The 26,358-nt window shown below is 41.3% G+C and overlaps 1 protein-coding gene across 1 annotated transcript in view; it reads right to left on the reverse strand.

Moving 5' to 3' along the window:
- The window catches only part of LOC119401415 (centrosome-associated protein 350), a 135,599-nt gene that overhangs the window by 67,737 nt on the left and 41,504 nt on the right, over positions 1 to 26,358 (reverse strand). Inside the window, exons 10-16 of the mRNA XM_037668202.2 lie at positions 22,996 to 23,067; positions 20,556 to 20,651; positions 18,629 to 18,867; positions 16,447 to 16,825; positions 11,625 to 11,750; positions 4,086 to 4,220; positions 3,450 to 3,565 (exon numbers count right to left, since the gene is read on the reverse strand). Coding sequence (XP_037524130.1) covers positions 3,450 to 3,565; positions 4,086 to 4,220; positions 11,625 to 11,750; positions 16,447 to 16,825; positions 18,629 to 18,867; positions 20,556 to 20,651; positions 22,996 to 23,067 — 1,163 coding nt within the window. The remainder of the gene's footprint in view (positions 1 to 3,449; positions 3,566 to 4,085; positions 4,221 to 11,624; positions 11,751 to 16,446; positions 16,826 to 18,628; positions 18,868 to 20,555; positions 20,652 to 22,995; positions 23,068 to 26,358) is intronic.

Consider the following 26,358-nt stretch of genomic DNA (forward strand, 5'->3'; position numbering starts at 1 on the left):
GAGATAAGGGTAAAAGGTATTTGCCAGAATGGAGAAGGTACAGAAGAGTGTACAGGGAAGTCAGCTGAGGAAGAGCGTAGTGTTGCTCTTGCTGCTGAAAGACATGGCTACAAAATCAAGGCATACAGAAAGCAGTACACCGCTGAAAATCCCAAGCGAGGCAGTGGGCATTCGAAAGACTCTTTCAGTCATTAAAAAGTGTCTTTCCAATTACATAAATACGTTTCATTTACTATGTGTTTAGTTTGCTGTGCTAATTATATAAAACAAAGATTGCATGAAACAGTGAAAATCAGCCAAAATGCCTTAAAGGGCCCCTCACCAGGTGACCTAACGAATTTTAGTTAGACATTGCAAGTTGTTGCGAGCCCAATTAAGAGCATTATGCCACAAGAATATTTCTAATTGGTCAGTTAGAAGCTGAGAAAAACAATAATTTGTAGCGGCGTGAAACCATGATGCGAGGAGGCGAGCTGCAAACCCTTGCCGATCGCCCCGCGTAGCCTTCGCAAGCCAAATCCCTTCCCTGCCCTCTTCGGCACGCGAGCAGGAGGATCACATAACGCATACGCATGAACACGTCATGCGCACAAAATGTCACGAGCGCATGACGTGCCCGAACCAGCCCGAGCCCCTGAGACGCGAGCGGTGTTGTGGTGGCGTTCTTTGAGTTTAATCTCTGCAAGCTATGCCGAATGCACCCTCGCCGATCACTTGGCTTTTCAATAGGGGTGTGCGAATATTCGAAAGTTTCGAATATTCGTCGAATATTACATTCGAGATATTCGTATTCGATTCGAAAATCGTGTATTCGAAAAGTTTCGAATATTCGATAACTTCGAATATTCGAAAAAATTCGAATCTGCGATTCGATTATCATGCATAAAATAACTCGTCTTCCACATTTCTGCTGCGTTCGTATAGCTAAAAACGTTGCCGAGAGGAGCGATACACATCGTAAGTACACGGAGGCACGATATCTGCCTGCGACGAGCGCCGCAATACGCATTATTTATTGCTGGTGCATCTCCGACGTGCAGCGCTGTTGGCGATCATGTAAACGTACATTTTCAATATTATGCGGCCGTAACGTGCCGCACTACCACTCGTTCACTATGCGGGACCACTTCTGAAGAAAGACAGTGACCCATGTGACTGGTGGTGGACTGTAGGCACCTTCAGATACCCCAGTCTGGCAAAGCTTTGCCCCATGTAACCCCATGTAAGGACCTTATCATAAGCCCTATACCAGCCACTTCTGTTCCAAGCGAGCGTGCCTATTCAGTGGCGGGGGGGGGGGGGGTTGTCTCTGCTAGAAGGGAGCGCCTGCTGCCTGATCATGTGGAGCAACTCATATTTCTTCATGATAATATCTAGTCATTACTTTCATTGTGCCGTAATATTTGCTTGCGTTGTGATGTGCATTGTGCTAGCCTGGACATTGTGTTCTGGAGATAGCAGTGTATGTTTTGTTGCCAGTCAGGCTGTTAATGTTTTTCTTTTTTAAATAGCTACATGTTAAATAAAATATTGTTACTGTGGAGGCATTTTTCCTTTGATATTCGATATTCGATTCGATATTCGAAGGTGGGTATTCGTATTCGATTCGTATTCGAAAAATTTCATATTCGCACACCCCTACTTTTCAACCTATTACTGAGCACGAAAGCTGCAACATTTTTACGGACGCGAGACTATCGGTGTGCCGCATGAACACCTAGTTAGACGTGGGAGGATAAATGAGCCTAATGAGCGCTGGAACGTGGTAGAAAATTAGTTTCGTTGTAAATGGTGGCGTCTGCACGATGCGCAAAGCGCGAGAACACGAACGCGTGCGAAACGGAGGTAGATTAGTCTCGAATCTCGCTGCGATTCGCAGCAAAAATGAAAACAGAAAATGCACACATTCCGTTTGTGTGTTTTATTATTGCTCTCAAGTTTTATTGATCCATTCAAGCAACAAATTACACCAACTACACGTCGTGTCATAATTATCGCAGTGTCACGTGCTACTGTTAGTGACGTCAGAGCACAGTCGTCTACGTAGAGGAGCGACGTCACAACACTACCATCTACGTAGGGCCATTCTCTCATGTACGTCATCCTCTCATTCTCTGGGCGCGCGGCCGCGAGAAGAAGGGCAAGCGGTGTTCAGCTTGAAATTTGACCCATTTACGTGGCGCGTAGCGTTGCAAATTTTGGCAGACGTAATCGTGAACGCCCAGTGCATGCATTGCGCTCGTCAGCTCAAAATTGTCAAACCTGGTGAGGGGCCCTTTAAAGGGTTAATGTCTTAAAGGGGTCATGAAGCACCCCTTGGGCTGATTGAAAAAACACATCCTGCGGAAAGCTGACACGGCTATGAACTGCTCTGCCAAATATTACAGTCGTGCGCGCCGCGTAATGGCCACAAGCGGAGCGCGAAGTTGCCGTTTCCCCAGGCACCCTCTTTTCAAACAGAGGCCGGTTCTCACTCTCGTCGGTGGGCGGGGCGTCTGTCCGCTGTACGTCGCAAGAGACATAGCATGCTTATTGGCCGATAGCCGACGTAAATCGAGAGCGGCGTTCGGATCAGATGCGCTTCTTGCCGCGGGGTGCCGCCACTTGCCGGCGCCGCACTCCTCAGTACACGGTAGCCGCACTCGCGCAAGCGAATCACAGCGGGAGAGCGATTGCGTTTCATGACGCGCGCTGGCGTAACTTCTTTCCCCCATGCCATCCCTCCTTGTCTAGCTTCCAGTGCGCTCGTCGGCACGAGAAAAGAGAGAAAGCGCTGGGAGCGTGCGCCAAACCCCCGTAACTCCGCTGATTCTTGACGGATTCGAGAAATTTTTGCGGCAATCGATTCGGGAGGCAGTACACTCCGATACTGAGGCCATTAGATCATTACTTGGAAAAGTGGTTCATGACCCCTTTAAAGGGACACTAAAGAGAAATAATACATTTTAAAACATAATTTCAAAACTATTTTTGTTCATTTTGCAGCATAAGGATGATTACTAAAAAAAAAGTTAAGAAAGAACATTAACCTTAAAAACTGTATGCCGAAACACCAGCATCGGTACATCAGCATGGTTTTGAATATTTTTGCATTTGAGCCATTGCAGTGCAGGAATAATTCTCAAAACTTGCAAAGTTTTACCTTTAGCCCCTTTATAATGTAATGCACTTCTCCACTGAAAAGAAAAATTCATTACATCGAAGCAGAGACTGTCCAAAATCCAAAATGTCAAGGCGAGCAAGACAGCATTGCCACCCATCTTCTTTTTCTGCATGTTTTCTTGCTTATAAAGACTCCTACCATGGAAACAGGCTTTTCTGGCATTGTATTAGGGTGATTTACTGACAAACAAAAGTTAACTATTTTCTTCTTTACTGTCCCTTAAGGATGAGTAATGGTGCTACCAACAACTACAGCAATGAGAAAACTAAACGTTGGTTGAACTCACATGGCCATCTTTTTCAAACATTCCTTTTTGCTTCTGCATCAAATGTTTGCGATAGAAATTTTGTATCTTCTTTGCAGCTTCATTCTGCACTTGAGTGTCCACAGGAATGCTTGATGCTGACAGAAATCAATAAAACATACTTTTTGAGCTGCACAAGATATACCAAGCACTTCTTGGATCACATTACTAACAGGAGATGCAAAAAAATGCAATGTACTAATGCAGCTATGCCCCAAATATCTACAATGCTCATCAATAACAATTTCAATAGACTGCTTTCAATATGAACCTGCTGGAATATGAAATATCGCTGAATCAATTATATGATACATTAATTACAAGAAGGTTTGAAAAAACAATGGTAACTTTTGAAACATTGGAATGTGGCAGAGTTAGACAGTGAGGCAATAATACCAATGTCTAAAAAAATGCAGATTTGAAAGAAGCCACTTAAAAAAAAATGAGCTTATGAATATCGTGAACATATCATCTGCAAAGTGAACGATTCTGCACTAATGGCAAAGCAAAACATTTTATGCGCTCAGGAAGTGAGTGGAAATATAATTTTAGTCATTGGCACCTCACTGTTCACCGTATTCAACTCGAGCACAAAAATATTTAGTGAAATTTGCATACCTTTTTCTGAAGTCTCTTCAAATGGCGTACTCCGACCAGAAGAATCATGCACTTGAGATGGACCACACAACGTCTCAAGTGCCTCAGATAGCATCATTTGAAGCCTCTCAGTGATTTCAGAAGCATGGTGTTTATCTGAGTATATAAGCACACAATGAGATTATGCTAGTTAAAGCAGACCATACAGCTAAACAGATATATAGGCACTCACTATATAACTAGAGAAGTAGCACTCAACCGATCACCAATAGACCTAATGAATTACCCTAATACAGATTAGCAATACCAGTAAAAGGCAAGGACAAAGGAAGTGACAAGCGGAAACTTTGTGTGTGTTACCTGGCTTCCATGTGTGACACCAGGGCCCTTTTCATGATGAGAAGAGCGAGGAAACACTGATGTAATGCGTGTTACAGCACTCCATATCAGTGGCTTCCGTAATGTCTCCTGTAAACCTCTTTTCCGCATACAATCGATACAAACTTATATGAGCAGAAATGATGCCTTGTCCATTCTGGCATATAAGTCGACTGCCATCTCCAAACTAATACTTATGAAGTTTATGTACATACATCTATTGTGCAGATGAGCCAACAACTGAAAAACAGACAGTAAAAAATTAAATTTCAGGAGTTTAAGTGCCAAAACCAAGAACTGAATATGAAGCACACCGTAAAAGGGAACTCCAGGTTAATTTCCGATTAACTGGGGTTCTTCTTTGTCCAACTAAATCCAGTTACACAAGCACTTTTACTTTTGTCTATAACGAAATTCAACTGCCGTGATTAGGAATCGAACCCAGTTTTGTGCTTAGCAGCACAATGCAAAGACAGATGCTGGCAATGGTGTCACAGAATCATGGTGCATCATGTGGCCCTAAAAAGGATACGCCATCGTGCAAATGAGTCCACAGTGTTTTCAATTCCAAAGACACTGATAAAGCTTCACAAGGATCAGAAGAATTGTGCTGAAAATTCCCATGGCTACCATACAAAATATGATTGGCTCTATGTACCATGCACTGGAGGTGCAGTATACAAAGTTCCACTTTCATGCAGTAGGCATTAACAACTGATAGTGGGAACACAACAGCAATATACAGCAGCACTTGGAGAGTAATTTGGCTGCGTATTACAATATCAGTGAAGTGATTGAACGAAGCCATTTTGATGCAGCTTCTGGAGCAGATAAAACCCTGCTTTGGAGTATCAAGTGAGTCTATTGAAGCTGCAGTTACCAGGCCTACATTTACGAACGCAAATATTTATGTCTCTAATATGGAGTAGTTGTACTATGTTTAATGAAATGGATATATGGACACATGAATGCATGTTTATTTATAAAATTCCAGAAAATGAAATGAACTTACTACTCTTCATTTTTTGCACCCAACCCTCAGTTTCTCTAGTCCCGTGACCATCGGTGACCTCACATTTCCCCGCAATACAGTTCATATTTGTAATTAAATGAGGCTTCCTCCGATGCTTTAGGTACTGTCTGGAAGCACAAGCTGTGTAAATATTCCACACAATTTTTTTAGTCTTGAAAACAAAAAAAAATCCATCCTGATGAGTTTGTATTTTCAGTACAACCTAAGCCTATGTTGTATGGTAAAGTAAATGCTGTAGTGCTTCAGGGAGAGAATTGTTGAGCTGGTGACTTTCGGGCAGTAAACAAAATACAGGGTTTAATAACTAACTGGTCTTTTGTGCCTTAAATATTCGCTGTGTTCAACGAAATTCGTGATAATGGCAAGCTTCATATCTAATTTGACAAGTTCTTTAGCATGAACTTCTGCCGCAGTTGAGGAGCGGGACCGAGATACCAGTATATTGTCATGGGGTCGTGACAGTGAAGATTCCCGCAGAACTCAGAAATGGGTAACTCTTTATTTGGCCGAACTTGTGGCTGGGAAACGGAAAGTGAAACAGCAAGCAAGCGATACCCAGTGTATACTGATAGCGGCAAACGGAGCATCGGCCATCGATAATCTGATCTGCAGTAAGGAGTGTCAGCATTTATACATGTGGCATCGAACATTCGAGCCTTATCGCTGGTGGCCGCGTTAGTTATGAATGAACTCAACTGTTTGTGTTTGCGCGCTCAAGCTTATAAGAAGATTCTGAAATAATCTGGAAGGTTTGCAGACATTCTGGCGTGGCTTACACAAGACAGCGATTATACGTGTAACGGACCAGTTACATAAAAATAGGAAAAGAAGCGCATGTGGCAATATATATGCTGCAACTCCATATCTTCTCAGCAAAATTTCACAGGCATCTTCCATAGTTGGAATTGTTGATAAATCATGACCGCAGTAGCACTCTGCATGACATCTTATTGAAATTAATTAGAACAAATAGTACTACCAATCTTTACGAAAACAAAAAAAACACAGTGGCGTGTTCAAGCACATACACGTACTGCTCACTGTAATTAATGCAGTCAATCAAGTAAAAGGCTGCCGTCCTGCAAAAACCTGTAATTGCACCAAGTATTACGTTTCTCTAACTCTTCTCTCCTTAAATTGTAACTGAGTATAAACACGTAGTGGACTGCTGGGAAGAACCTTGCACACATAAACTATATTTACTCAATTTAATAATGTTATGCCACAGAATGAGATAATAGTATTTCGTAGAAAACTATAACCAGTTGGGGTTTTGGCACTGTTTGACAGGGGTGTCATACAGCCCCCCCCCCACTCCCCAAACTCCTGGCAGGTAACAGTAACAGCTAGAATTACCACTGAATTGATTCTATAGTGCTGTAGAACTTTAGAAGGCAGCGGGCACGCCAAAAGTGGATACATACGCCTGCACCAATGAGCACGCGCGCTACAGTGACGTCATGAGCCGGACGGACAGTGGCTCCGACGTCGGAGAGCCCAACCAACAACATGAGCGGGACTATTTCTTTAGTCGTGGAGGCAATGGGCTGCCACGCTTCGGTCACATGAACTACGCCTTTCTTGTCTTCTTAAGTTGTAAATGAGTATAAACACGTAGGTGATTGCTGGGAAAAACCTTGTGCACATCAACTCAAAATTTTGATCGATCAGTTATGTCGAGTGCCTGCCATATTGTTTTTCTCCGAAAGGCCACAAAAATGACGTCTTGGTGCATGCTCTGCACAAATTCTGAGGTGTCTGCATTTCTGATTGGAGATTTTGAATTCTGATGTAGCAGGATGTAGCAGGTTTCACCTGTTGGCGCAGTTTGGCGCAATTGGTGGCGCAATTCCATAGCAACAAATTGGAATGTGACACGAAGAACGGCAAGTACCTCGAAAACTTGCAGCACGCTGCTCAAGCACAAAGGACACACGAAAAGAACACAGACAGGACGAGTGCGAACTAACAACTGTCACAGCTCAACACTTGCATGGCTCAAACACAAAGAACGCATGAAAGAATGCACAGGTACACACAGGACGAGTGCATACTAACAACAGTAACAGCTGTTACTTCTTTGTGTTTGAGCAGCGCGCTTTAAAGGCCAACTCCGGCGATATTTTGGCCATGTCAAAGTAATGGTGCTTTTATGTTCCTGAGACGCTCCTGTTACGGGCCCGATAGCAGAAATACTCGGCAAATTTGGAGAATAATTTTAAATAAGCAAAAAAGCGCAACACTGAAACCGAAACCCAACCGAGTGTACTGTCTACGTATGACGTAGACGTTGTTACGAACGAACCGGAAGTCGTGCAAGGCATGCCGGTCACGCCGGCGCGGAGTATGAAAACTGTGACAGCCGGGACGACCAGCGAAGCGCCGGCCAAACCAACGCTGTCTGTCGCCTTGTGCACAGCAGACGCTCGCTGTAGCGGCCGAAGCGCCGAAGTTAACGGTGCCGTCGGCTGAGTCACTTCCACCGCCTTCCCAATACTGACGTCACAGACGCAATGTTGCCAATAATTGTGGGAAGCCAGGAGGGCATTTGCAGACAATCTTTAAAATTCATTTGCAAACAATCTGCGCATGTCTCAAGCCTGTAATTTGGCATAAATGACGGAAACATGCAAAGGAACGTACCCAGCGAATTTCATTGAGATCCATCGACCTCGAAAAATCGCCAGAGTTGGCCTTTAAGTGTCGACTACGCACAATCAGCTAGCCCCTACTTTGGCTCTTCTAGATAGCAGCTCATTCCTTTTGCAAACGAGGCCCCTGCAGCGAGCGAAGTGACCTTCGTGCGGCCTATAATTTGAACACGAACTTTGCGGTGAAAGTGAAAGCACAAGACGTATAAACCTCACCCCACCCCCCCAACAATATAAGCACGCGAGCACAGGCGACCACGCCCTGTAGGGTAATGTTTGGACGTGCACAACGTTATTAAAAACACTGGACGCGTGCATCCCAACTCCTACGAAATACGAGCGGGGCGACAACCTTTAATGGTAATGCTGATGATGATCATCATCATCAGCCTGTCTACGCCCACTGCAGGGCAAAGGCCTCTCCCATGTTCCGCCAATCAACCCGGTCCTGTGCTTTCTGTTGCCACGTTATACCTACAAACTTCTTAATCTCATCTACCCACCTAATTTTCTGTCTTCCCCTCACGCGTTTGCCCTCTCTTGGAATCCAGTCAGTTACCCTTAATGACCACCGGTTATCCTGCCGGCGTGCTACGTGCCCGGCCCATATCCATTTCTTCTTCATAATTTCAACTATGATATCCTTAACCCCCGTTTGTTCCCTGACCCACTCTGCTCTCTTGTATCTTGGCCACATGTATCTGATAATGATACATGTGGCCAATTACCCTTAGTACCGGGTGGACTCACTATGGGTGTCCTAGCCTAATAAAAATAAGTAATAAATATACACATAGTCAGGATGCACATAACTCCAGCCCTGTGCATGTCTCCTGTGTCCTTCCACCAAGTCTCATTTCCAAAACACCCGATGTATCTAGCATAGTAGCTATTACCACGTCTAAAGCGTCCCCTTCGCGCCATCTCGCGGGTGTGTCAACAGGCTGAAGCACCTCCAAGTTCTGCGTACTGCCAGCGGTAAATGTGTATATAAATAGCTCGCCGTTATTATGCTGGAGGACATAAGGCACATGGCAGAATTGTCTAATGCAGCGCGCTGCGGAGCGAGGGGTCACAGCTTCAAATCCGCAGTCATGCGCTTCGAAAACTTTTTTTTTAGATTTATTTTTCTTTGTGGCAGTATATATATATATATATATATATATATATATATATATATATATATATATATATATATATATACCGTATTTTCCGGTGTATAAGACGCACCTTTTTTCCTAGATTTTCGCTGGTGCGTCTTATACAACGGTGCGTCTTATATACGCAAAAAGTCTCTGTGAGACCAATTTGTTTATATTTAATTTATGAGTACAATAAACTGAGCTCGAGAGCATTCGTAAAAATATATCTAATTTTGTTGTAACAATGAAGCGGCTGCGATCTTAGATGTCAGCTACTTGCTGTTCAAGCAGCGCGGCGACCACGGAGATTACGGCCGCAATAAAAGCCACCACTGTCGCGTGCCCCATTGTACTGTTTGAATTGTTTGTTCTTAAACGAAGAATTAAACCCACAGAACTGAGGCAATAAATAAAAAAGAGCACCACAACGGTCCATTGTAACGTTGTAGCGCCCACAATATCAGTTACAAAAGCGAAAGTACCACTTCATTATCATCATCATCAGTTTCCGTGTGAGACGTCGCTGCAGTCCAGCAGTAGTCGCAGCTTCCGGCTTCCGGTCGCCATTTACGTTTTGTATGCGTGTGTAGGTGGTATCCGACGATCGTGTGATAACCGTGCGGCGCGTTCGTTGTTTATGTGTTCTCGCCAAGTCCCTAAAGCCCTAAAGGTATGGTAGCCACCATAGTACAGGCAGTGCCAACGATGTGCTTCAAGGTGCTTACAATGCTGCGTAAAAGTTATTCAGAGGCTGACGACGGCAACCCAGCGATGCTGCCAACCGAGGCGGAAGAACTTTTGACAGTGCGCCGGAGGATGTGGCTTCAAATCCAGTAGAATAAATAGTGGTTTTCTGCGCCTTAATAAAACTGCTACTTACAGATATTCAGTGCAGTGCGTGACTACGCATTTCGCAATCAATGTACTCTGCGTGGGTCATTGTGTTTTATCATGTCGACTGAGTTAAAAATAGATGCGTCTTATACAAAGGTGCGTCTTATATATCACTTTTTCTTTCGAAAGTCGTAAAAAGTAGAGGGTGCGTCTTATACAAAGGTGCGACTTATACACCGGAAAATACGGTATATATATATATATATATATATATATATATATATATATATATATATATATATATATATATATATATATATATATATATATATATATATATATATATATATATCCGGAACATGACAGCGACAGCAGAAATCAGCCAAGAGTTTCTATAAAATTGCTATCGCAATAATAAGTGTAGCTGCAAGCCCTAGTTGGGATGCTGCTCTGTTGGCAGAAGAAACAGGTTAACAAGAGAGATACTAAAAGCCGCTAAAATAAAGTGCTATGATGCATTATGCGTCAGTGTTTAGTCATTTTCCTTAACAAGATAAGGCCTACATTTTTTTTTCTAAGTGTCACATCTGGAAACCATGTATCAGACCAAGATCTCATTTTGGTTGTTTTTTTGCTTTGTTATCTGGTTGTGCTTACCTGATTAAAATTTAAATGTGGATCCTGTAGCTGGTTCTTCATGCTTATTTGGTAAGGTGTTTCAAGAATTAAAATATTGAAAATGTGATGTTTGCTCGGTACCTTCATAATTACTTTTTTTGTAGAGGCAGACATCTTACGATGAGTAGACACATCAATTACAGCATTAATTTTAAAATTAGATTAATTAACATCTTAATTAGCTGAGACCGGTGGTTGAGTCAAATCAGAGAATTGGTTTTGGTTTCACCAGTAATTTGTTTTTATTTCATCACTACGCAATAATTACTGGAGGCCACTTTTCGGAAATCTCAAAGTGCCAATGGGCTCTTCGCAAGAAGGAGTTCAATTCTCCTATTTGACCCAACCGTGTGCCTCCCATTTTAAAAAGTTAATTTACCTTATTTTATCTAATGAATGCTGTAATTATTGTCTCTGGTCATCCTAAGATGTCCATCGCTGCAAAACATGCAGTTGTGAAGGTAGCAAGCAAACATCGCATTTCCTTCATTTTTGAGGATTTTCGGACATTACTTTGAACACCCTGTATACTGTGATTATGAAAAAAAAAGTAGTTGGCAAGTCAGTGCTCGTTCTGATGCTTTCCTTGTCCTTGTTTCTCACATGCACCGTTAATCTGTTACAAGTTACCAGCAAGTCCAAACCAGCCTTAATGACCCCATCATCTACGAACTGGGTCAATGGCAAATTTTACTTTCATACACATGATCATGAGATGATACACTAATGTTCTTTCTACTGCTCTTAGCTTCACTTCAAGGCATGAAAAATTTATCTCAGTCAGTAATTAAAAAAAAAACTTAATGCGGCACGAGTAAGACAAGCAAAGACACAAATTACATACCATATTCTGGCACTTGAAAGGCAGTGTTACAGCCCAACAGATTCAACTGTTCATCCAGACACTTATTAATTTCCGCAGTAATTTGCTCAAGGCGGAGAACTTGCCCAGTCGGTTTGTACTGAAATTCTACAAGAAAAAATAAGAAAAATGTATGAGATAGACATCAGACATTTTTCTTCTAAATAATAAAATAATAATAACAATCTAGGAAAAAGAGAGCTCTTTAAACAGCAAGTCAACGTTCTTCTTCTCATAACCATTAAGCAGGATGTCTTGTGCTGTATTGCCAAATTATATTACAACATCAGCATGAGACGGTATCTAAAAACAAAAAAAAAAATTAACTAAAAATGGTATACTAATGAAAGCACCACAGAGTTTGCTGGAACGAAAGCAGAAGGCAATATTTGCAGAAACGAAGAAAAAAAGATCACAGCTGTCTTCAAGCAGCCACAAGAAACCCGTGTACTTTCCAACAAAACTATAAACTCATCGTCTACGAAGGCGAGTAAAAAAAGTTTCAAAACATTCCTAGATTAAGCAGTGGACAATACCTTTACATTAAGAGGACGCTTTAGCTCAGGGCCAACTCTAACTTCCCTCTTAAACTACATGCACAACACAAAAATGATTTTGAGACAACCACTGTGACAATAAAAGAATGGTTATAAAAAATTGCAACACCCCAAGGAAACTATTATTGAATTAGGATGTCATATTTTTGCGTTCCTCAATTAAATCAAAATCCAAATTTATTTATTTAGGTAGTATGCTTCACTGCATGGCCGTTTTCTTTGCTATTAGTGTCAAGGTGAAGCTTACTAAAGCAAATTCATTATTATGGAATGCAAATAGAATCACTGCTGCGCCAGCCTTCATTGGCACAGTGAACGCAGTGTCAAGGGTTCAAACCCCCCCTTCTTCCAGTATGCTTTACAGTCCCTGTGTTTGTGTACAGAATACTAGTAATACCTTTTTAAGTGCTCAGTTGAAAACTTCATACTTCAAAATTTTCATTCCGTAATTTTCTAGAAATTTTCTGAAAAAGTTAGTGCAAAAGCTGCAAATCAACTTTTAAGGATTACTATAATTTAAACTTTCTCCTTTAAAGGGGCCCTGAGCCACCTCTTTTCAAAGTCTCACAAACTCCTTGGAATGAGTGAAGTGCCGCCGAGAAATATAACCCCAAAAGAATTTTTTTTAAAGACGTACTAGTAAGAGCAAAGGTATTACGAGCACTGTGTACTCCCTTCCCCATCCACCTGAACTACTTTCGTTCTGAAAAAGCAGGCTGATGCCAGTGGCGGCACTCTGCTGATGGCAGTGTATTACATTTCGATTGGTTGGGCATGGCCAAGCATGAGAGGAAAACATTTTATTTCTTTTAAAAAAGCACAATTCTTACCAAAATTCTAAATTAAGATTTTCTACTGCTACAACATGTCTAGCCAACTGCATCAGTTTGTGCAAAAAGAAACTTTAGGAAAGAGCGCGATAATCCGATAGTCCTGCCTGGAGACTATAGCCTGACACAACTTTTAGACAGGTTGCAGGATTTCCACCTCAAAGGCAGATGCATACAAGACAGCACCAATCAGTGCATGCTCCAGACTGACGTCTCCAGCAACGCAGTCTGAGAACATCACTATGTGAGTGGGACTATTTCTTTACTTGAGGAGGCAATCAGCTGCTGTACTTCGGTCGTCTGGGTGGGGCCTCTCATGCCTTCGTAAGTTGTATCACGCTATAGGTAAATATTTATTGGCCGACGGCAGCTCTCTCTAGAAATCTGCTCCATGACATCAAGAAACAGCCACCAGCGGCCACCCCATCGCTCTCTTTGAAAAGGTGTTTCAACTTTGCGTTTTGCATGTGAACTCCCCGCATCACACATGACAACAAAATCTGACATGTTCACAGCTCACTCTTTTGTTGACAGGATGTCTTTCCTCCACAAGCCTGAAGAGTTATTCAGGTCCCCTTTAAAGACAACCTCTATGGGAATAAACTTCCTGCTAAGCTAAGCAGGTGAATTTTTTTGTTTCCCATATATTCAGTCTTAGGAAAAACTTGATCAGTAGATGTGGCTACCTGTGCCTAGTGATCAGATAGGGTTTGTAATGACTCTCAGTGACTTAGACATTTGATTCCTCTTTGTCAAGTCTCTCCCATCACCATTATCAATGCACTCAGTTCAGATCTAGTACAGCATACACAGGGGCTGGTAAAAGTTGACCAGTCATAACCTTATCATGGTTGCTTCTCATAATTTTTTTTCGCCCTTCAGCTGGTAAACAAGCTACTAGTATTAACTGATTAGAAAAAGAAAGCTGCCAATAATTGGTCTACTATTCAGTGACAGAATAGCACACAGTGATGCTATTAAAAAAAGAAGAAAATGTTATGGAATGAAAAGCAGAAAAGTGCCAAGGTTGTGTTGCAAGGCCCTTTTAACATATACTGCACTGACTAGTGATCTCGGAGAAGTGTGATGTCTTGCATGAGAATGCCACACAAACTGCAGCATAAAGAGACACAAGCCTAATTACCTTTTTTTTTTACAAGTAACATTCTTTTAGTTTTATAAGCAAACAAGTAAAATTACAACTCATATGCACATGCAACAAGTAATAACCTTAATTTATTTCAAGTCATGTTGGTACTGTTTGTTCAAGAGTATGAGAATTCTCTGCACCTCCTCGAACATTAAAGGGCCCCTCACCAGGTTTGAGCATTGCAAACAAAGAAACGTGGCCTGCAGATTACTTGGTAGCAATCATGTCCACAAGTGAGTTTTTTTTTTGTCACATCCCAAAACAAACTGGGCTAATGTTGGCGGTAACATGAAGCAGATCTAGGTTTGTTTCACTTTTATGACACTTCTAGTCAAAATTGATCAACTGCCAATTGAAATGACCTCTCAAAAACTTAGTTTCTATTCAAACATGAGTGAAATTCTGGACTTGTTTAAATCAAAGTGAGCCAGACCCACTTTTAACTAATGGGCATGCTCCATGAACCTCTCATGACTGTAACCAATATAGCTACCTCCAGTCCGTTTCACATTTTGCCCCAATACCTCACTGCGGTTTTGTTTTCCAAGGTGGTGCATTAAACAGGACGAAGGCAGAGATGAAAATGTTGAGCTCCATTCCAAGAAGTTACACTAATGTGCCATGCCACATAAACCAGCCAAAGAACATATGACTTCCCAAGTGCATGCCAGAGAAAAAATATCTATAATGTGCCCTTGTGACTTAAATTAAGAGTGTGAGAGAGCAGAAAGAAGCATGTCTGAAGGTGCAGCATAGCATTTTCATTTTCATGTTTTGTACACCAGGTCGTGTTAAGCAACGACTGTCTACAGAAAGCTCATGCTCCTGCCGTGGACTATTTCGGATCTATCGTGGTTTCTCATACTACAAAAGACGGTACCAAGGAAAGAACATTATGCAATTAGTTTTGTAGCAAATATTTGTGGCCGTAGTCACGATGACGGGCTACATGTACCCCTCTTCACGACTGAGAAGGGTGGAAGGGCTGAGTGAGAAACCGAAACCAGCTGAAGCGGATTGTTCTATACCATGAAACTCCCTTATTATAGCATTTATTTGCAAAATTCTTGCGGTAGTATGTTCACATTGTACAAGTGTGCAGTTATTGCTTCATCGCACATTTTGGACCGCATGATTGTTTATACTGGCCCTTTAAACTGCAATGCAGGTTGGAGATGCTTTGATGATGCAAAGACTCTGACAAAAATTTGTAGAAGCAGGCTCAATCATATTATCAGTAGCAAACAATTGTTTTTCTCAATTCTACTTAAATGAATTTGGATTTTTTAGAAAAATAATTCCTCAAATTATGAAGCGTCTGTGTGGTGCAAAAACGCTCAGGAAACGGAAAGGAAGGATGCACAGCCTTCTGTTTTAAATTTAAACAGAAGGTTGTGCACCCTTCCTTTCGTGAGAGTCTTGTTTTGAGAGACAGCACAAGATAACACACAGATATGCCTATGCAAGAGGCACTTGGAACATCCATGACCAATCTGGAGTTGTGTATGTGCATGCACAGCCAGACCAGTCCTAAAACTTCACTGACCATGGAGTGCGACTCCCGTTCTAAATCCAATGTTTAGCATGCAATGCAATCGCTGCAAGTGCCCCAAGAAACAGAAAAATAAAAAGAGAAAAAAAAAAGAGAGACGACGCTCATGACATCATACATGGGGTGCTTGCTCTCCTCCAACACTTGAGAAATTGTGAAGGAGCTACACCACTTGTGGACGCTAGCCGAAGCAAAGAAGGAGGGCATCCACTCTGATAGTGAAGCTTGCCTCCTGAAGGCATGGTAACAGGACAATTCAATTTCTTTTAACATTCCAATTATAAATCAATTTGAAGAAGTCTTTCAATAAAATGTTCCCCAGATGACACCTTACAAATTTCATTGATGAACCAAAATTTGAAATGGGACCTAGTGAGGGGTATTTTAACCTTTTTCTTTTCCACTACAAAACAGCGAGTGTGATAACAGAATGAGTAAAGTGTTCTGAAGTTACAACGGAGGATTTATGGAAACTTTTCAGGACATCATGCCTAATAAGTGCTCCTTAGCAAATTATTCCTCATTTATACTATAAGTCATATAATGTACAACTTAACCTTCATGAGTACCATTAGCAAACCCTTCAGTTATCAGACAGTCAGTCTGAAGCACCTCTACGTTCGAGCAGAGCATTCATCCATACTGTATTTCATAATATGGACAACACACTCACGGTATAATAAACATGTGCACACAATGAAAATTATTTACTTGCCTTGTGTCTGTAACTGCTGTCTCTTACAATCAACAAGACTTGGAGAAGAGAGCTGACCCTCCAATGGGTTTTTCAAGACACCACTTTCAATGCACTGCGAGGGGTTTGACGAAAGACTTAGTTGGTCAGCAGAGGGCTTCGACAGGCACTTATCTTTGCTGCCACGACTAACCAATCCAGTCTGTGTTAGTCCAACCCAAACCTCTCGATCTTTTTGCAGCTCCATATGTGCTTGACGAGGATCGTGACCACTGTCAGCACCTTGAACATTACTACCAGAAGCTAAGCTTTGAGGGTAACTGTCCTTCTGGTCAAAATTGGTCACATCTTGCATAGACTTCAAATGTTTGACAAACTCATGGACAGCCTTTTCATCTTCCTGAAACAAAATTGAAAAATATTGTCACGTGGGTGTGGTGGTGAAGAAGGCTGCTGCAAGACTGGTAAATACAGAACTCTTTTTGGCAAGCTTGTGCCCAGAAAATGAAAACTCAAACAACAAGCTATGCACGCCATACACTGATATCGGTGACCAGAGTCGTCGGCCATCGGTTATCTGATCATTGGCGGAACGAGTTGTCTTCTCTACATCAGTGAACAAGCCTTCTAGCGTTATCACTGGTGCTCGCGTAAGCTCCCAAATAAACTTGCACGTAATCTTAACAGAACAATCTGAAACAATCGCGAAGCTTCTCAAACATTGTGACGCGGCATGCGCCTAACGTTGCTAACAGTTTTTGTGGGTGAAACCCGAATATATATCAAAATGAAGAAATAAAGGCGCGTGGCAATATGCAAGTATTTCAACAACAGCAAGTTTGTAATTTTTACTGCTGCTCAGCTTGAACGACACTAAGGGTCATGGACCATTGACAGCCAGCCTCACAGAAAATCACAGCCAACCTCACAGTAGACTCTCGTTCAACGGAACCTGAAGGGACCAGGAAAATGTGTTCCATTTAACAGGAGTTCAGTTTACTGAGAGATGAACAGGGGTGCAGAATCCAAGTACGAAATCAATTATATTAGATGCAGTTGTTCCATTTAAGAGATTTCCGTTTACTGAGAGTCTACTGTATAGAGCAGGCTCCAAACCACACAAGAAAGTGTTCTTACTGCAGCATGCTATAATATTTTTCCTCCTAGATAATATGAACTCCTAAGATTCTCAACAAAGCAAGGAAAAATTAAACCAACACAAGATTCAGAAACAGAAAATAGCTCAATTAGTGGCAATTCACTTAATTATGAAGTGCCTAGCCTTGCCATGCACATCTGCACCAAAGAAGAAAAAAAGTGTCATTTAATCATTACAATGTACTTCACGAAAGATGCTGACAGTAACATGAATGAAATCACTGCAGGTTGCATACCGTTTGGGTTCCAAGTTACATAAATGAGTTAGAAAACAGTTAGTGCACCACAATTAATGCATACTATGACAATTAATTATATTTAACATAATATTTATCAGCAGACTATTTGTCTATTGCATATTACGAAGTAGTATATTAATAAGAAAAAGGGAAAGCGAGGGGCCCAATTGCTGCCAATCACAATCATATGAAGCTAGCATTATCTGTTTTCAAATGGTGGCAAAATAGCACGTCATTTATAATATAAGGAACCGTAACTGTTTACATGAATAAACATCATGGCGATTTAGGAATATAAAATTGTTGCACCAGCAAGTAACAGCATCCACTTAGCATGTTTGCATGGCAGTGGGTTAGAGAGTATTCTTATAAATTGGAACTTGTGAAAAAGTTGCATTACCCATCTCTGAGAGGTGAGGCACCAAGTACGCTGCCTAATTACCAGATATGCTCCAGGACACTCTTTCTACCTTTTCCACAATCCTGCATCCCATCCTCCTTGCCCTACACCTACAGGAGCTAGATCACCCAACCCCAACAGTTACACCCAACACTGTAACCACTACTGGTAACTGACACAAAGCATGTGAAAAATTCCACTCAACTGAGCTCAGCACCATGGCCAGGGAGCCAGGTGGACTGTGACAATGAAAATTTTGACTTGCAGTCAAATCAGTTACAAATCAAGTGATTTTCTCTTTCTCACACATTATGCCATACATACTCAGCGAACTGCAATGCAGCCTTAAATGTTTTTGCTCAATACCAGATGAGCCCTAAGATAGTATACCGGTTGGGCTACACACCTGCTGGCGCCTCAGTTTATGTCGGCCAATGCGAGCACTGTCATACGCTGTCTTCCTCTGAAAAGCATACAGCTTCTCCAAGCGCAGCTCCCTTGTTCGAGCAGCGTCCACTATGCCTTGTTCAGCCTCGTACTTCTGCTGTTTTCGACCAATCTTCTGTTTCATGATGAAGTCACGGACTGCAGATGCATCATAGTGCCGTACTTTTGTGGCTGGTGCAGATGAGTCCCTTTCTGGTTCTGCTTGATGCAAAGAACCAAGCAAGAGGCACAAGAGCAGTGTCATAGATGTGGCCAGTGCAAAGCTTCCAGTAACACATTTATTAACTTCAAAAATGCATAAAAATAGACTGCCACCTGCCACACATGCCACAACAGAAAGCCATGTTGCCAATATATATACATATTTTTTTTACATGTACAACGATAAGCAATTAGTTGTGTTCTTTCCTTAAAGGTAATGACAATTACCCAGAATGTGTCATGAGATGTTGGCAAAAATGAAAGGACCATGAATTATAGTGATGGAGTCAAGCATGCTGTTAGCAATTTACATAGTAATTTTGAATTATCACAGAAAGTCACAAAACAAGGTATTTCACACAATCTAGAGAGAAGCCTTGGTACCATGCAATAGGGGCATTAAGCTTAGTGAATACAGTTAACTGTTACTTAGTGCACCAGGTTTGGAGTTACTGTCTTTATATTATATGACCACTTTCGCTTAATCTGCATTAAGATGTAAAGAAAAGTTCACGCTGGCACGCAGTGCTGCCTTCGTGGCAACGAGAGGAATGACAGACATGTGGGGAGCCGTGGCACACCAAACTGCACGGGACTACATGTGAGTGTTTCTGTACACATGTAAGTTTGAGAGTGAGACCCCTCAAGCTCTGCAAGATGAAAAAGCCATAAACTAATTCTGCTGTAAATGGGTGCCAGCACTACATGAATAGCATTACTGGCATATCCTAACACTTCCTAACAATGCTGGCATATAAGTGCTATTGCACTCACCTATCACAATTTCCAGCATGTTTCCAGCGTAATATTTCATCCTCAAAGCAAATTAAAAGACTGATAAACAAATATTCAACAGCCTTTTCAATGTTACCATTGTATAACTGAACCATTTGACTGGTAAGCTTTCTAATGCCCTAAAAACAAGACAAAACGAAACTGGCACCACAATAAACTTGTCATCAGTCACTTTTTAAGGAGTGCACTGCTACTAATTTCTTATGAGGGGCAGTGCGAAACCCTTTGAACATAATATGCAGACAAAATAATATAGGTTTAAGAGTGAGTAAACACCAATCATACTTATGCAAAAAACACGAGCTTGAGCATGCGTGTATGCACACACGCACGCGCATGCACACACACACACACACAAAAGGAGCCACACTGAGCACTACAGTGCCACACCACACTGAGCATTATCCACATTGAGCCTAGAGCGCAACACAAAAAGCTTCAATCTTAGAATACTGCTTTTCCAATGACACTTCTGTCATTTTTCTATCACTTCTATCACTCGCTCGCTCACCTGTGTTCTGCTGAGTTGTGCTGCAATGTGTGTATTGAATGCTAGAATTTTGTTTGCATTTATTTTTAACTTTCTTTGTTTCATTTTGTGAGGCTTTCTTCCCCATTTGTATTGATTTTTGAAAATCCTGTACTTGTGCCCAATTGAGCAACTCCTGTTTTGGCATGTATGCTAGCAGTATGGATGGATAAATAAATAAATAAATAAATAAATAAAAATCATCATCACACACCATAATTAGATGCCATGATCAAATGCTCTTACTACAGATGCTATGAACTAACCTGCATGCTTTTACAGTACGCATTACGGAGATGCCCAATGTATCCTATTACATCTCATAGATAACTCCCAAAAGTAACTGAAACTTGAAACTTACCCATTTGGAGCTGTGCTTTTCTTTTTACACTCAGACTTTTGCCTAAGTTCCTGAGAGCTAATATCTTGTCTTCATTGGATAAAATACGCTTCTCACCTAGGTAAGTACAAAAATAAGAGAGTGTCAAGAGTTTAATTTTCTCTGATCTTTTACTGAAACACAGAAAAGAGATGTTGTGAAGCACCGTTTCATATATAGCAGTAATGAATTAAGAAGCTAACGTGAAATTTGACAAGCAGCACAATCTCTGCAGCTTATCTGTCTAGTAAAATAAGCACCAAAAACCACTGACAGTCTGCACCAGTTCTTTGGTTTAGTGCTCTGCGTGCAATGGTTGTTTCTTGCTTATACAGTAAAAGCTTGTTAATTCAACCCCCGTTAATTAGGAAAATCAGATAATTCAGGTGTGTTCTCTGCTCCCAGCAAGCATATGTATTGTTTAATGGTACCAAACTCTCATTAATTTGGTCATATTTAGCCCCAATTTGGTTAATTCAGACGATCCTCGGAGCGCGTCAAGCACAAAGTGCAGTAAATATGCAACACAAAGGAGAGGAAACAGTGCTCGCGAACAACCGAAATAGCTGCAGGCCTTCAGATCTCGTTGTTGGTGACCAAGGCCTCGGAGGCTGCAGCAGACTTGTTTTATTTTTTATTTTACTCAGCGCATGAGAACTGCATGGGTTCTATCTACGATCGCTTTGATAGCGAATAGGGTCAAAGCTGCAACAAACAGTACTTTCGTTTTTGCTGCGTGACTTCAGAACTGAGTAGTCGCCACCCATGATTGTGCATTAGCAAGCCAGGTTTATTCAGCAGCAGATGCAGTGCTCAGCAGTTTCATTTCGACTCTGGACGAAAGCCACGCGCATGCTTTCAGAACTGCATGAACGCTATGATCGTGTCTTTAGTGACCACGGTTTCATCCACAGCGAATGCAGCACTCAGTAGCTTCGTTTTGACTTCTAGTAAGGTGTGTGCAATGTCACAAAACTCAAACATGGTGGAAGCTGTTGAAGATGAGCTTCAGCCATGGTCCGCATGCTGGCATAAAAGTCACTTGGTATACATTGTGATGAACGAACGACCAGTTGCCGGCCATTTTTCCAGCAAAAAAATTATCGTCATGTGTGCATGATGGTGTTGGTGGTGGCGGTACATAATAAGAGATGGGTTCAGAGCACATTTCTACTTAAGAAATGGGGGTCTTGAGCCACATTCACATTGTGAATGAAGTCGCAAATGACAAAAATTTCGGCTTTTACAATGCTCTTATGTAAAAATAAGCACTGGAATTACATATTCATCAAGAAAATGAAAATGCATTGATGTAACAGACACTTGTTTATTGTTTTCTTGATACTTTCGATAATTCAGCATTCAGTTAATTTGGTCATTTTTTCCTGTTTCGTGAAATCTGAATTAACAAGCTTTTACTGTATTTCGCTCTCATTTACCATGCAGCCTGTTTCTTTTCAGGGTTTTTACGATAATAGACTACTACATAGAACATCTGTCAGACATGCATGGGTAGGACATGGAACAAAGCTATCCCTGTGACCTAATGTCTTAAGTTTTAACCACCTCCAGTATCAGAGAAAAAGAAGAAAGCTACTAGTAAACAGATGTTTAGCACAAACTAGTACAAAGCTTGAAGTACATCGAGTAAAGAACTAGTCTTGTAAGCCATTGAAACACAATACAGTTAAAACTCAATTTAACAAAGTGATGACCACGCTCGAATTATTTGGTTAAATCGGGAAGTTCGTAAAATTGAGAAAGGACTGCTGATATGCAAAGATGGCGAGAACGAATGCAGTGATCGCACGGGCAGGCCAAGCGAGAAAGATACGAGGGGATTATCAGTTCCACGTGTTGCATAAACCGTGAAATAATGAAAGCAACCCCAGCAGTATTCCTGCAAGAGAATTTACAGGAACAATAAACCACCGCCACCCCTAGCACCATGTATTACCTGAGAGCACTACTGACTGTTGACTCCATTGTTCTGTGCATGGGCTCAGCATGCAGCCTCGTCAAAATAAAATTAAGGTCGTGACTAGGGCAGCTAGATGTTTTACTGTGATAACATTAGAGCCCATGCCCGATGAAAAACTCGCCTGTTTGAATATTAAAAATAAATCACCACTTTTTTTACTCATTTATTTCAGGAAAATGTTTGCTAGGTCACGTTTGCTGCCAAGTTAGTTTCGTTAATTTGGGGTAATAACAACATTGATCTCTATGAGTACCTGCCAGGAAAGGGAAATTTGTTTGTTACACTGGGAATTTCGTAAAATCGGGTTTCGTTACATCAAGTTTTAACTGGATCAAAATAAAAAGGAAGAACAGAACTGCATATGAGAGACTTGCCTTGGCACACTATGCACCTATCTGTCATGAACACGGGGAAAATAAAAAAAGAAGTTTCTCAATGTACCATCAGCTCCTGTGAAGCGAAGTTGTTCCACTTGAGCATGGTTTCTGCTAGAACCATTCCCAGGCTGCTTTTCTATATAAAATAAGAAAATATTTCATTACTTTTTTTTCCCACAGCTAAATTTTAAACATTGGCATACTGCACTGAAGATTGCTTTATTATTTTTTTTTTGCAATTAATATAGTAGGTACCAGCTTATCAGCTTGATTATCTAATACTGCAACACACATTAACACTGCTCACAAGCGCATGCTTAAATAACTGATAAATGATTATGAAGGGCAAATATACCAAATATGCGCTATAACTAATGGCACTTGGTTAAATACCGATTGCCTTGAATAACTGTGAACAGTGACAGAAAAGAAAGCAGAAGTTTAACGTATGTATGTACAGTTTCTGGCTGTAAAAACAAAACTGCCATAAAAATATATAAAAAAGATAGCAAATTTAATATTGATAACACAGTGACCTTGACAAAAACCAAGCCGTTGTTCAAATATTAGTACGAAATCTGCATTCTGGTAGTACTCCTTTTACGCCAAATTACCTGCTTACATGGAAACTCGTTAAAATGTGCCCCAGCCAACACAGACCGAGATTATTATTAAAAAGAGCTGCTAAATACATAGATAGGATCCCCATTGTTTTGTTAACAGATGCCTTGAAATAATTCCATAATTTTCTACTTTTGTAGATAAGCTAATCAGTTTACGTTCAACACATGGACCCTGTCAAGCCTAGGCTGACAGTGTTACTTGAGGGGTTATAATTCTTATAAAACATTAACTGAGATATTATTGGCCTTAGTGAGGTCAGAACTGGGGAAGCATATACAGTAATAACTAATAAGCATGCCTTCTGCTACAGAGGGCTCCCTGAAAAGAAAGAGTATAGTGTGGGGTTTCTAATTCACAGGCATTGCAAGCAACAGTGATGGATTCTACAGTATCAATGAAAGGGTAGCAAGCATCATGGTAAAACTAAATAGAAGATATGACCAGGGAGTAATGTAAGAATGCACTCTGATGTTCAGCCATGATGACAAAGTAGAACAACTCTACAAGGATATTGAATTAGCAATGCAAAAGGTGCGTACCCGGTACACCATAGTCATGGGAGACTTCAAGGCGAAAGTAGGAAGAAAACAGAAAGGGGAAGAAGTGGTCGGTAACTATGGTATTGACGCTAGAAATAATAGAGATGCTATCGAATCCGCATAATGAACAGCTTCTTCCGACAGCATAGAAATAGGAAGTGGACATGGAAAAGCCCTAACAGAGAAACAAAACAAAAAAGAAGAAGGAAATATACTTCATAATGTTTAGAGACACAGGAACAGTAGAGGTGAGGGCCAGGATCACCCTCAACCTGAAGAAAACAAGAGAAATGTTAAAGCGGCCCTGCAACATTTTTTCAGCAAGGTTAGAAAACGCTGTTGATCGGTCGTCGAGGCTCCTGAGAACATGTGAGCCAAACATAATAGTGCAGCACGTGGCCTGGAATTTACAGTTAATTCTCAGTGATCTAGAAATCGTTTCCCCTTAACTCTACAAACGATGCCATAAACCCAAATGACTGCGCCATAAACCAAAATTCCACGGCCATTGGCTGACTTGAGCATCGTGAGCTGCATAGTTATCGCAGCCATTGCCAGATGCCGCGATGTGCCCCCACGCTTGCTTGCGATCACACTGAAAGTGAGCCGTGTGTTCAAAGAAAAAAAAAAAAAGAAAGAGAAAGCGCTCAAAGTCACGATGCACGCCGACAAACCAGCGTAGCTTCTTGCCCCCTTTTTATCACCCCCTCGCCTAGCTTTTAGCACGCTCGCTGCTACGAAAGGAGAGAGAAAGTGCTGAAAGCGCGCAACAAATCCCTGTAACACCGCTCGTACTTGACGGATTCTAAAAATTTTTGCAGCAGTTGATTTGCGAGGCAATAAACTCGTTTAATTAAGCCATTCGATGATTACTTGGAAAAGTGTTGCAGGGCCCCTTTAACCACTAAAAAACAGGCCACCCTACACATAGTCATGATAAAAACAGGTGGATTTAGGATTGTCCATGAGAACAAATACCATGCCTTAGAACAAAAAGAAAATAATGACATAGAGAAAAGAAACGAAACTGTAACTAGACTGATTTCTGAAGCAGCCATTAAAGTTGGAGGTAATGTACCAAGGCAAAAAATAAGCAAGCTCTCTCAAATCACAAAAGATTTAATAAAAAAAAGTGGCAACAGACTAACCACCTCGAGAGATTAGAATTTTCAAAGCTATAAAAGCTGATCAACAGGAAGAAACTCGGTGACACACACATGAAATTATAACAACAAGGAGACCGAAGCAGCAGTAAAAAAAAGGCAGCAGCATCAAAACAGTCAAAAGGAAACTCTTTGTATACAAAGGACCAAAATGCATGCAGTAAAAAATAAGCCAGGCAACATCATTAGAAATTTTCATGACATAATAAAAGTGGCAGAAGATGTATTCTAAACCACCCAGCATTGGTGTCACCAGGGGGGCATAACTACATAATCCCAAATTTTTCATTTGAGATTATGCAATCATAAGAGTATGTATTTAATTGCTTGATCAATCAATAATTTTTACTAATTATCTAGTTGTGATAGTGAAAATTCTGCAGCTTCACACAGGGCAAGCACACCTCAAGCCTTTCATGTTGGTGCATATGTTTTCCTTCAGGGCTGGGCAAAGATACTTTGAAATTGTATCGCGATACGATACAAGATACTCAGGCAAAAAGTATTTGAGATACAGATACAAGATACTACCGCTGTAGAAAAAGAAGTGGTTTAATAAAGGATGGGGCCTCGTAGAGAAAAAGAAGATGACGATGAGGAACGAATGGGCCCTGTGTGTCTGCGTCAGTCTCTCGCGTTTTTAATATTTTTTGGTGCCGAAAACCCCGTGCGGACACGTCGTACTCTCTTCGCATGCATCGAGGGGCTTTCTACTCTGCCACTGTACTGGTGAGGAACGATAAACGCCGACGCGGAGATTGACTTCAGTGCAAGCCAGCTGCGAGAACGCACCTAACTTCAACGAATGGATCGACTGAAAGCCAAGCGAGCCTCCCGACGAGCACAGAACACCAAGGTCATTCAGGAAGCGAGATCTCTTCTGAGTACGCCCGATGTTGACATTCCCAAGCTCAAAGGTATGCGTGATCGTCTTTCTTCAAGTAACGACAGGCTATCGAAGATCGATGACGAGATCGAGGAACACATACCGGATGATGAGTTAGGAGTCGAATATGCGACTGCTGCCGAGTACAACGACGAGGCAATCAGCATGCTTGCCGAATTAACTTGTCGGATCGAGGCAATGGAAAGAGCTGAGAG

Source organism: Rhipicephalus sanguineus, chromosome 1 (assembly GCF_013339695.2).
Source record: "Rhipicephalus sanguineus isolate Rsan-2018 chromosome 1, BIME_Rsan_1.4, whole genome shotgun sequence".
NCBI classification, from domain to species: domain Eukaryota; kingdom Metazoa; phylum Arthropoda; class Arachnida; order Ixodida; family Ixodidae; genus Rhipicephalus; species Rhipicephalus sanguineus.